General features: G+C 39.4%; 1 protein-coding gene across 1 annotated transcript; it reads right to left on the bottom strand.

Annotated features, from left to right (window-relative positions):
• Positions 1 to 6,209: 6,209 nt before the first annotated feature.
• On the bottom strand, positions 6,210 to 10,789 carry LOC121968884 (receptor-like serine/threonine-protein kinase SD1-7). Its single transcript, XM_042518984.1, has 10 exons — positions 10,673 to 10,789; positions 9,382 to 10,572; positions 9,171 to 9,281; positions 8,880 to 8,957; positions 8,092 to 8,226; positions 7,854 to 7,972; positions 7,538 to 7,748; positions 7,105 to 7,345; positions 6,878 to 7,028; positions 6,210 to 6,786 (listed from the first exon to the last, which is right to left on the bottom strand). Exons 1-10 carry the CDS (start codon positions 10,740 to 10,742, stop codon positions 6,508 to 6,510), a joined length of 2,586 nt encoding a protein of 861 aa, XP_042374918.1. The 5' UTR covers positions 10,743 to 10,789; the 3' UTR covers positions 6,210 to 6,507.
• Positions 10,790 to 11,464: the final 675 nt, after the last annotated feature.

Genomic DNA, 11,464 nt, shown 5'->3' on the forward strand with positions numbered 1-11,464 from the left:
AGCACACTCTAAGGTTCTCCCTCCATCGAGTTGTTCGTGTGGATACGCATAGAGAGTTGTCTACCTTGACAACTTGAGATCCGGCACCTTGGACGAGCGGGATTCGCGAAAGGCACGCATCAAGGGTAAAACTCGTAATCAAATATAGATCTAGAGTTTATAAACTCGTACTCGTAAGTTTTTTGAAAGTTTTATTCTTCGCACGGATCCGGTGGCGGGGCTTTCGGGGTTTCCGCGACGCGAAAAATCGGCTTTCGCGGCCCGAAAAACCCAACACAAACATCAAAACTTAAGCTTGATCCAACTCAAACTTAGTCAACCTGGCCAACCTGACTCAAGGGATATTGCACCAACAATCTCCTCCTTTTTTATGTTTGACAATACCTTTAAGTTAGGTTAATCCCATAGCCTTAACTTTTTCTTCATGTCAATGCATGAATGAGGATTTCCTTCATTCTCTTCCTTTCCTAGAGAGCAAACTCCCCATTTGGATAATGAAGGCATAACTTAGACCCTACATTTTCCCCCAAACTTTTCTAGAGGGGCAATGAAGGCCTAACTTAAACCCTACATTCTCCTCCTATTGGCACACATCCAAAACTCTCCCTCTAAAGAGTTACTCAACGTTATTCACAACCTACCATGTTGGTCACAACACCACAATAAAGGTCTCATACCCTTCATTGTATCCAATGCTCACTCTTGAGCATTAAACCTCTCCACAATGCTCATCCTAGAGCATTCATCATTCCAACAATGAAGGTCTCATACCTTTCATTGTAGCCAATACTCATCCTTGAGCATTAATCCACTTCATAATGCTCATCCTTGAGCATTCACAACTTAACAACGAAGATATCCACTCTCCATTATTTTTCAATGATCAACCTTGAGCATTTACTCTAAAGAAGGTTAAACCACCTTCTATGGTGTTTGAAAAAATCAATTTTCATGTCCTTAAAGAGTAACTCCCCTTAAAGACATGCTCCAAACTTTTGTCATTGCACCAATAATGACTTGAATTCCTAAACTTTTAGGAAACCCAAAAACTTGAAGTTTTAAGGTTTAACAAATTCAATATTGAAACCAATCTCATCCTAAATTTCAATATAGCCTTTCTTAACCATTTCTCCTTGTTTTCAGCATGGAAACTACCTTAAATGTATATAAATATATTCTAAGGGGTTAGAAGTAGTTAAAGGGACTAAAAATGGCTTAAAGTGTTGAAATCAGACTTTCCCAGCTAAAATCAGTCTTTTCAATCGATTGGGTTGGGACTCAATTGATTACCACTTGCTCAATCAATCGCCTGATCGATTCTGTGAGCTTATGTTTGCCAAAAATACCTCAGAATTGATTGTCCGATCGATCTAGGCATGAGTTAATCGATCGGCTGATCAATTCTGTGAGCCTCAGCTTGTGAGAAAATCCTATCTCAATTGATCGCTCAATCGATTGAGACACTCCAATCGATCGGGTGATCGATTGAAACTCTGATTTCCTGAAAGTGAATTTCATCGAAATTCAGAAATGCCCCAAAAATTCTACAAAATTTTAAAATCATGAAAACTCTTGTACACATTATTTAGAGTATATATTATCATGAAAAAAAATAGTTTTATAAGAAAATACACTTTATTTTTAAAAAAATGACACAAACTTCAAAACTCTTGAAAACTTCAATGTTTTCTTCTAGTTTGTGTCTAACTTTTCAATGATGATTACTATCAAAAGATAGCCTTCACCAAGGTTTTCCAAAGTATATTTAAAATGATTTTCAAAATCAATTTTCAACCATATTCTTTGGGCTCAATGCACATGGCTTGTACATTAGCTTTCCCAATAATTGGAGTACACATAACTATGTGTTTTGATAAATCAAAACTCAAATAGATGCACTAAATCAACATCTTGAGTCTTGTTCATCATCCTAACATCTCACTTGTATCTAATGTGCACTAACACACACACAACCCATCTTATAGTCTTTGTGAGATGTAGATTTTAGTTTTGCCCTAAACTAGGGAACATGCATATCTATCTAGGCATTTTAAGAATTATGAACATCCATCTAGGATGTCACCTTTTAGTAAATGCCATTGTCCTTAATTACAAGAAAACTAAAATGATGCATGATGAATTATGGCATATATCAAAAAGAAATAATTTTCAAAAGAAAATATACTAATGCTACATTATGTATGTATGACATGACATAGTATTTTCATTTATTGTTCATAATAAACATGAATGTAACATATGATGTCATGACATATGATGGGCAAACAATCATGACAATTAGCATAAGTAAAATATACCTAGATAATTTATCTAAGTATCATTAATTCCTTAGCTAAATTAAAATTGATCCTAAATTGCCCTCATTTTTTCAAGAAAATGTCAAAATCCAACTTGGCATTTATTTTGCCCTTTTCTATTTGTGTCAATTAAAATTAAGTCCAATTCCTCAAATTTTGGTATATTTTACTCTTTCAAAGAATAATCGATTTATCCTTTTTATTTTCAAAGGTTAACAAAAACTTTGAAAATTCCTCCCAGTGTTAACTTTATCAAGGTTGGGTTAACCACCCTTCCCATTTTGAGTTGACACTCTCTAAACCCACTAGGGTGTAGAGAATATGCTCCTCAAAATCTAAAACCTATTGATGCTCCTTGGATGCTCTAGGTACTCACTAAGGATAACTTCCCTAGTTACCTTCCTAATAACCTTTCTAGACTTCTTAGAAGCCTTGGTCACTTTCTCTAGGTCAACTCTAGGGATAGCTTCCCTTGTGACCTTCTTGGTGACTTTCTTTGACTTCTTAAAAGTCTTAGTCACATTAGTTTTTTCAAAAATACTTCTAGGGATAACTTCCCTTGTATTTTTGACTTGACCACTAGACCTAGAGTTGGTTCCATAATTATATGAAATCCTATGATACGAAGTCACATTCTTTTTGGCCTTAGGTTTGTATCCCAAACCTCTATGGCCATAGAATGACTCTTGTTTATCTAAACCTAGGTTTTGTTCATTTTGACCCTTAAGAATATTTTTCATTTTCTATAGGGTCTTTTCTAATTTATCAAGTCTTGACCTCAAGACTTGGTTTTCCAATCTTAAATCCTTAGATTTTGATTTTTCTTGATTTCTATGAGCATTTCTATTTATAAGCCTATAACTAAAATCCTTAGAGTTATTGCCTAATTTGTTTACCTTCCTAGCCTTAGGTGTGGTAGTCTTAGCATGATAGGCTACATGATTTTCCTTAATTCTATCATGCTTCCTATTTTCATGATAAATAGCATTAAAATGATATAAATTATTTCTAGAATGCTTTTTATCATGGGTCAAAGGAATAGGTTCAATGAATGATACCTTGGATTTTTACCTTGGAAGCTCCCCCTTGACTTGTGCTTCCTCCTTTGACTTTGGTCGACTTCATCCCTTTATGACATTGACTCCTATAATGTCCTCTTTGATTGCAAGAGAAGCACACAATGTGCTCCTTGCCTTTGCATTCTATGGGACCAACTCTCTTGGGCTTCTCCTTGCTCTTGGGTGCCACTTGACCCTTCTTCTTGGTTAATTTTGGACACTTGCTCTTATAGTATCCTCTTTCCCTACACTCAAATTAAATAATGTGATTTTTATTATTAACAATTGAAATTTCTATACTTTTGCTTGTAGGGGTGACACATGATCTTTCATTTGATTTTTCTTGATTTGTGGAGGTGGCACCATCTTCTTCTTCTTCATTTGACCCGGAAGTGGAAACCTCTTCCTGCTCCGGTGTCAATACATGACGCTCCCCCTCAATCCTAAAGGTGAAGGCTTCTTCATCTTCATCCTCTTGTTCATTGAACAAAGAGTATACTCCCTCTTTGCCCTTTTTGTTGCATTCCATTGAGGATGAAGCTTCTTGTTCTTCTCCTTCGGAAGTTAAGCATCTCTCAACTTCGGAGTCCTCTTCCTCTTGATCTTAATCCAATGAGTCGCTCTTTTTGGATTCTTCTTGGTTTGGTACAGTGGAGGAACTCATGGAGTTTAGCCAATTTGCTCCATAGCTCCTTGACATCTTTAAATTCTCTTATTTGCTTCAAAATGTTGCTTGGTAATATGTTGACTAATACCTTGGTCACTTTGTCATTGGCCTCATTTCTTTGAATTTTCTCTTGGCTCCACTTGCTCTTCTTGTGAATTTTACCTTTTGAATTTGTTAGAGCTTGAAAACCTTCCATTATAGCAAATCATTTCTCTATGTCCACCATGAATAAATTTTTTATCCTTGATTTCCAAAGATCGAAACTTGTTGATGTGTACGATGGAGGCACCCTCGTGTCAAATCCGAGTCCATCTCAAAATTCCATTTGAAGTTGAGCCTTGATGAAATCTTTGACTTGTTGACCTTTTGGTGCTTCAACTTCTTCTCCCTCTAGCTTGTTGACCTTTTTGGTGGTGATTCCGGTGAAGAGCGACCTCGCTCTGATATTACTTGTTAGGGCCAATTAATGCTAGAGAGGAGTGGGGGGATGAATAGCACATTACACTTTGGTTGCTTGCTTGGATAATGTTGTTGCAGCGGAAAACACTCAAGCAACTCTCACAATACTAACACAAGGGATTTACTTGGTATCCACCTCAAGAAGAGGTGACTAATCCAAGGATCCGGCCCTCACTCACTCATCCATAATGAAATAACTTCTTCTCAGTAACTACCGAAGGTAGAGAAGCCTGGTACAACCTCTCAATACAACAAGAAGAAAATAAAAGTAAAATACAAATAGTCTCTTGCATGATTTACAACATGAAACCCTAAATTTGCTTCTTCTTCTTATGTGGAACGCCTCTTGACATTAGAAGTGCAGCAATACTTTGCTCTAAGAAGCTTCAAGAACTAGCGTGAACTTGTGAGAAATGATCGCAAGAAGTCGGAGTCGTTGCGAGGAAGACAACTTTAGACTGGACGCTTCCTTCGCAACGGTCACATCCCAATCGATTGACCAATCGATTGGAGAGGCTTGAATTGATCAGTCGATCGATTTAGAGCGCCTCTATGCTCTGCTGGAGAAGGCCTGAATCGATCGACTGATCGATTAGGAAGGCTTCTGTGGGCGAGATATAAGCTCCCAATCGATCAGCCGATCGATTGGGCTGCTGTTTATCATAGCACTCTCCCAATCGATCAGCTGATCGATTGATCTTCGGTTCAATCGATCGGCTGATTAATTACCACCCTTGACTTGCTTAACTCAAGCTTAAGGGTCCCCAATTCCAACATCCGGTCAACCATGACCTGTTGAAACTGCTCATGCCTAGCATCCAGTCAACTTTGACCTGCCGGGACTTTTTCACCAAGTGTCTGGTCAACCCTTTGACCCACTTGAACTTTTCTTCTCATGCCAAGTGTCCGGTCATCCTTAACCTACTTGGACTTACCATCTCGTGCCAAGTGTCCGGTCCTCCATGACCCACTTGGACTTCCTTCCACCAGATGTTCGGTCACCCTTGGCTCATCTGGATTTCCTTGTGCCAAGTATCTAATCACTCCTTTGACCTACTTAGACTTCCCAACACCAGGTGTCTAGTCAACCTTGACCCACCTGAATTTCCACGTGCCTGACTTCACTTACCAGGTCTTTCCATCTGCCTGCTTCACTCACCAGGACTTTCACCTAGCTTCACTCACTAGGATTTTCATCTGACTTCACTCACCAGGATTTCCAACTGACTGACTTCACTCACCAGGATTTTCTCTTGCCTATCCTCCAGTTAAGATTTTCCCAGTCAAGTATCCGGTCAATCCTTTGACCTACTTGACTTTTCTTCATATCAGACTGGTCAAATCTTGACCAGAGGGGAATTGCTTCAACAATTTATTTAATCGGATAATTGCTTCTGCAATCTCTATATATTGTCAAATATTAAAATTCAAATATCAAAATTTAAACTTAAGCCAACTCAAATTTAATCAATCTGGTCAACTTGATAAGAGGATATTGTACCAACATTAATGACCTTGTGCAGGAGACAAAAAAAAAAAAAAAAAAAAAAACAAGAGTGTATTGTTGTGCTTCTCAATCGATACTTATTCCCAATATGACTTTTTTTTATTCAAAATATTTAGATTAAACAAAATCATAATTTCATCCATCCACATAGGACATAAAATCACAACAAATCAATATGTTTTCTTTTATTTCATTCCACCATATCATACACTTCTCATTAGACATTTTGACATGAACTTGGAATGGCAACCTCCCAAAGAAGAGAGAAGTATAAAACAAGTCCACTTTGCTGTGATTATTTACAACAATTCATCATGAGAAAACAAAATAATAAATAAACAAAGTCAATCCTATCCACCATCACCCAACGTTGGCAAACACCAATTAGTTTGCCAACATCCTATAATTCTACTAGTCATTCCTACTTGCAATGTACAATTACAGGATTTGAGGTTTCAATGGTGCCACTCATCGTAGGAAGTTCTGTAGCAATATGTTTTATCGTCCAGTGAGTGTGGCGCTAATTTCCTTAGAAAAAGAAAATTCTTCTTCATTATTCATTACTATGAGGGTGGGCTGCTTGAGTGGAGTTAGCAACAGGTCGTCACTTGCCAACATCATCACCACCTCTGCCATTGTTGGCCTGTCTTCCCTATTTCCTTGCACACACAAAAGAGCCATTCGGATGCAACGAAGAATTTCCGCAGGGGGATATGAGCAATCCAATGTTCCGTCCAGAATGTCCAAGGATCGGCCTTCTTTCCATAGCTTATATGCCTGGAGAATCAATGTTCAAATAAAATAAAAATGATTACTAACCTAGTGTGTTTGAACAAATGAAGGTAAAGGTATCTACTGAAATTCTTACATGGCCTAAAAGATTCAACTGTGCATCAGCTTGATTGAAAACTCTGTTCCTTTTACCACTTAGAATTTCCAACACTAGAACACCGAAGCTGAAAACATCAGATTTGCACGAAAAGATTCCACTTGTTATGTACTCAGGCGCCATGTATCCACTGCATATGATGGTCAAGAATGTCAGTAAGTTCATAATTTAACTGAGTTCAAATGAAAATCAACTGCAGAACGTACAATGTCCCAATTGGTCTTGAGGTGGCAGTCTCATTAAATGCATCTCCTTGAAATATTCTTGCTATCCCAAAGTCTGATATTTTTGGGGTCATGTCCTTGTCAAGTAGGATGTTGCTCAGCTTCAGGTCACGATGAACCACACGCAAATTAGAATCTTGATGCAAGTATAAAAGTCCTCGAGCAATCCCAACAATAATGTCAAGACGTTTTTGCCAGTTCAATGATGCACCTTGGCTTTTGTCTGGCAAAAGAATTTTAGCAGTCAATACAACAAAACTAGACGTTCTATGAAATTTTTTACTACTAGTGTTCAAGTAAATTCGATAAAATTGGAACTATATCTATGAGAAATTTGAATTGAATATTTATGCTTTATGGTCCAACCAATTTTGCATACAAACATATTGGAGTTAATAATAAAGTAGAGACTAACCAAATATGAAGCCATCTAAACTCTTTTTCTCCATGTACTCCAAAATTAGTATTCGCTCATCTCCATCAATACAATAACCAAGAAGCCGGACAAGATTTCTATGCTGTAAATTAGCGATTAGTGTAAGCTCATTTCTGAACTCATCTGGACCTTGTGACGAGCATCGTGACAACTTCTTGACAGCTATTCTTTGTCCATCTTGCAATTGACCCTGCAAATAATATTGTTGAATCCTTGATTTTTTTTTTTCAAAAAAACTTTCAGAGAAAAGGCATAGTTTCAAACATCACACTCCTGTGCTACTAGAATATGTTACCATGTAAACAACACCAAATCCACCTTCTCCAAGTTTGTTAACATCAGAGAAATCATTGGTTGCAGCTATTATGGTAGGCAAATCAAAGGAAGGCAATGCTGATGCTATGTTTACTTGGCCTGCCACATAACTCAAAGATCAGATTCATCAGGGTAGCTTTGGCGATTGTATAGGCTATAGCTCAACTTTCAAACAATTCCCTAAAGAAATTAAATCAAAAAGTATTCGACTTGCTTACCTTCAGCCCCATCCCTTATTCCAATGCGATCAGAGATGATTGAATACGGCTGTGGATCAGATGAATCAGAATAACTCGTGGAAACCTGTCTTGCACGTTCCCAGTGGGATGGGTTGTTTGAACCTAGAGATTTGCCTGCAAAGTCACCATGATATATAAACCTCAATACATCATATCTAAGTCAAAACTGCAGTAAACATTTTCTAGCCTCATTGCCATCTAAAGTCTTATAGACCTTGTGTATGCAAGATAAAATCATGATGATGATACATTCATGCTTTTTCTCAACGAATACAAAAATGTAATACAGGTTTGTCCATCTACCACACTTTTTGATATGATAAAGCAATATCTATCATATTCAATCTGTAATCAAAATTCTTGTTTCCTCCTCTACAGCTCAGCCATCCATTTACATCAAATTTCAGCATCTAAAATTTCTTTTGAGAATCATCAGGTACTCAGGTAGACAAAATTTTCACGAGATTTTAAACAAGTTGTGAGTCACAGCTATCTGGGATCAGGTTCAGGGTATAGAGGGAGAGCAAGGTAATATTCTATTTTGTATGCAATTGCACTACATGCGGACTGTACGACTTGTTAAGTTTATAACAATGAGTTACTTCAACAGTTCCATAAGTTGATCATAATGATCCTTGGTGAAAAAATGTCCGAAAATTGATAAGAAAAAACTACAAAATATCATCACTAATAGTGCAACTATTATTTAATTCACGAGCTGATTAAAAATAGCTCAATTTGAATAAATCATGGTAAAATACAAGTACCGGGTTCCGTCGTCTTTGACAAGTCCAATTCTGAGCAAGCAATCTTAGCAGATGCCGCGGTGCCATTTCGTAAAGAACCTGGGAATCACCATAATGACTCATTCAGAAAACATATGATGATAGGCTAAAAAGATTGTTAGATTTTCTTAAACTGAAACTAATGCCCTTCATGCTTAAAAGACATTACAATACTTCACAAGAAAATATATAATCAAACTATTCTATTCTGTTTCTCCCTCTATGTGTGTGCGCTGTATGTAAGAAGAATTCATAAACAGCAGACTACAATACCTTGCTTTCTTCTATATCTTCTTCTCCATATAAGTAGGCCTAGGCAGAGCATTAGAAGAAAACCCACCACCAAAGGAATGGTAATAAATAAAACAGTCTTTCTATCACTGCCTTCAAAGGAGAAAACATTTCACAAAATTAGTCAAATCATCTTGCTGTATACGAAGCATAAGGTTAGGTTGGAACAAGATGAAGCCAAACCATTGCTTACCAAACTCTGAAGCCGAAAGGCGCACAAACAATTCATCATTTCCTTTCTGCGGGAACGCCCTCAGATCCCACAAGTCGCCGGTCCAAGCCACGCACCCGCTCGGCCCAACCCATGCGTACGCCGAGCAGGAGCAATTCCTCGAGCACCAATCGCGGCACTCGGACAACCCACTCGCCCCTCCGACCGCCATGGCGTTTGCAGTGTCCGGCAGCTTCACGTGCTGCACCGGCCAAAACTTGTCCGACGCACAACTCAAATTCCTCCTCCTCTCGCACCTGCTCCCGTCATTCGCCTCCGCGAAGCCTTCCAGACAAACGCAGGAAACGGTGGTGTAGATCACGCTGCAGACACCGTTGGCTCCGCACTTGGCGTAGCTGTCGCATTGATCCTGCGGCACGCTCCAATTAAGGCTCCACTCGCCCTGGTCCAAATTCCGACTCCACCGCTCGTAGTGACCGGTGGCCGGGTTCACCACGGCCCGGCTCAGAACCCTCGAACCGGGCGGTTCGGTCGTGTAGTAATAGGCCCGGGACCCATTCAAAACGAAGGTGTAATTCAAGCGGCTGTTCTGTACCAAGTCTGGGTAGCCGCTAAACGTGTCGCCGTTCCACGGCCCGGTCCGGAAGATCACCTGCTCCCCCCGCCGGAGGTAGAACTCCGGCACGCAGCCATCAGCCATCTCGTACACGTAGTCTCCCGGAGAAGGGTCGGTGGCGTTCCTCCACGACACCAGCCGCCGCCGAGATTCGGCGCCGGACGGAAGATTCAACGTACCGAGCTTCACGCCAGGGAGGGAAGTGTCGCATGGCTCGTCGAAGCTCTGCCACAGAGTCGCGTTGTCGGAGACGTTGGTGAGGATGAGATTCCCCGAGTCGAGGAGCCTCAGAAGAACAGGGTTTTGGGCAGCGGACGGGGTAACTCTGCTTGCGTTCCAGACGATCCTGCCGGTGGCGTTGTTGCTGAGGAAAAGCTCGCCGGAGTCAGTGAGGGTCAGTTCCCCTCCGGCGGAGGATGTCAGGGAGGCGTTTCTGTTGGCGACCCAAACGACTGCTCGTGGATCAACTGCGTACCAGATGCCGAGGTAGTAGGCGGTCGACGCGCCGCGGCTGAAGAATCCAAGCACGAATACGTTCCTGGCGGAGGTTAAATTCTCCCCACGCGAGATCGACGTGCCCGGCGACATCGTATCTCCTTCATTGACAGACATGAAAAGAAATTAAGATTTTCACTGAATCCTTAATTTCCAAAGAAAAAAAAAATCCAATTTTGAAGTGAAGTCTGAGATGCATACCGGCGAGAACACCAAGCGCTTGCAGAAGAACAAAAGGCAGCAACAGGATTGCATGGCTCCGTGTCCTCATGCGGCATCAACCAACCAAATTATGCTGCTGCTGATGCTGATGATGATGATGCTAAACCTGCTCAATATCGTGGCCCTTTAACTCCCAGCAAAATAATGGGTGTATAAAAGTCAACTCGTTTTCTTCCAATGGGAAAACTTCATACGCGGTGGGCACGAACTGAACCATCAAGCTGGGAGGTCAACGCTGTCTGCAGCAGCTGTTTAAATTTCAGCAAACCAACTCGACTCGTTCAAATGGAGAGAAAATCTTTAACGGAATTTAGAAGATTAGGTCTCTAAATTAACCTTCGTCAATAAATTTGATGTTAAATATCCATCAATAAATTTTTTATTAACATATCAAATAAATTAATTAAATTTTTAAATAAATTTATATTATCATGTTTAATAATTAATCAAATAAATTTAAAATATAAAAATTTTAAACAATCAAAGTATCTCAATCTCAATGCTCAAGATAGGATGAACGAAACTCAAATTTATAAAACAGAAATCAAGTTAAATTTAAATAATCATTTCAATAATTTAATTAAAATTCCTCTTAAGTCAGTTGCTTTATAAAAAAAAAATTGAAAAAAAGATAAAGTTTGGCTCTGGTTTACCACCTTAAGAACTATCAACGTGCACCAAAGTAGTATGTGAATCCCATGCCAAAAAGGAAAAAAGCAAAAGCCGTATGTACATCAGGACGTAATCCTTGATTTCCCACAACTACAGTTC

The sequence above is a fragment of the Zingiber officinale genome, chromosome 1B (genome assembly GCF_018446385.1).
Source record: "Zingiber officinale cultivar Zhangliang chromosome 1B, Zo_v1.1, whole genome shotgun sequence".
In the NCBI taxonomy this organism is placed as follows: Eukaryota; Viridiplantae; Streptophyta; class Magnoliopsida; order Zingiberales; family Zingiberaceae; genus Zingiber; species Zingiber officinale.

Excerpts from the sequence above, each read along its gene's own strand:
- LOC121968884 (XM_042518984.1), bottom strand. The coding sequence starts at position 10,742 with ATGAGGACACGGAGCCATGCAATCCTGTTGCTGCCTTTTGTTCTTCTG. Across the intron at positions 8,958-9,170 it reads AAGATATAGAAGAAAGCAAG|GTTCTTTACGAAATGGCACC; the intron begins GTATTGTAGTCT and ends GGTGATTCCCAG. Across the intron at positions 7,029-7,104 it reads TCAAGACCAATTGGGACATT|TGGATACATGGCGCCTGAGT; the intron begins GTACGTTCTGCA and ends CATCATATGCAG.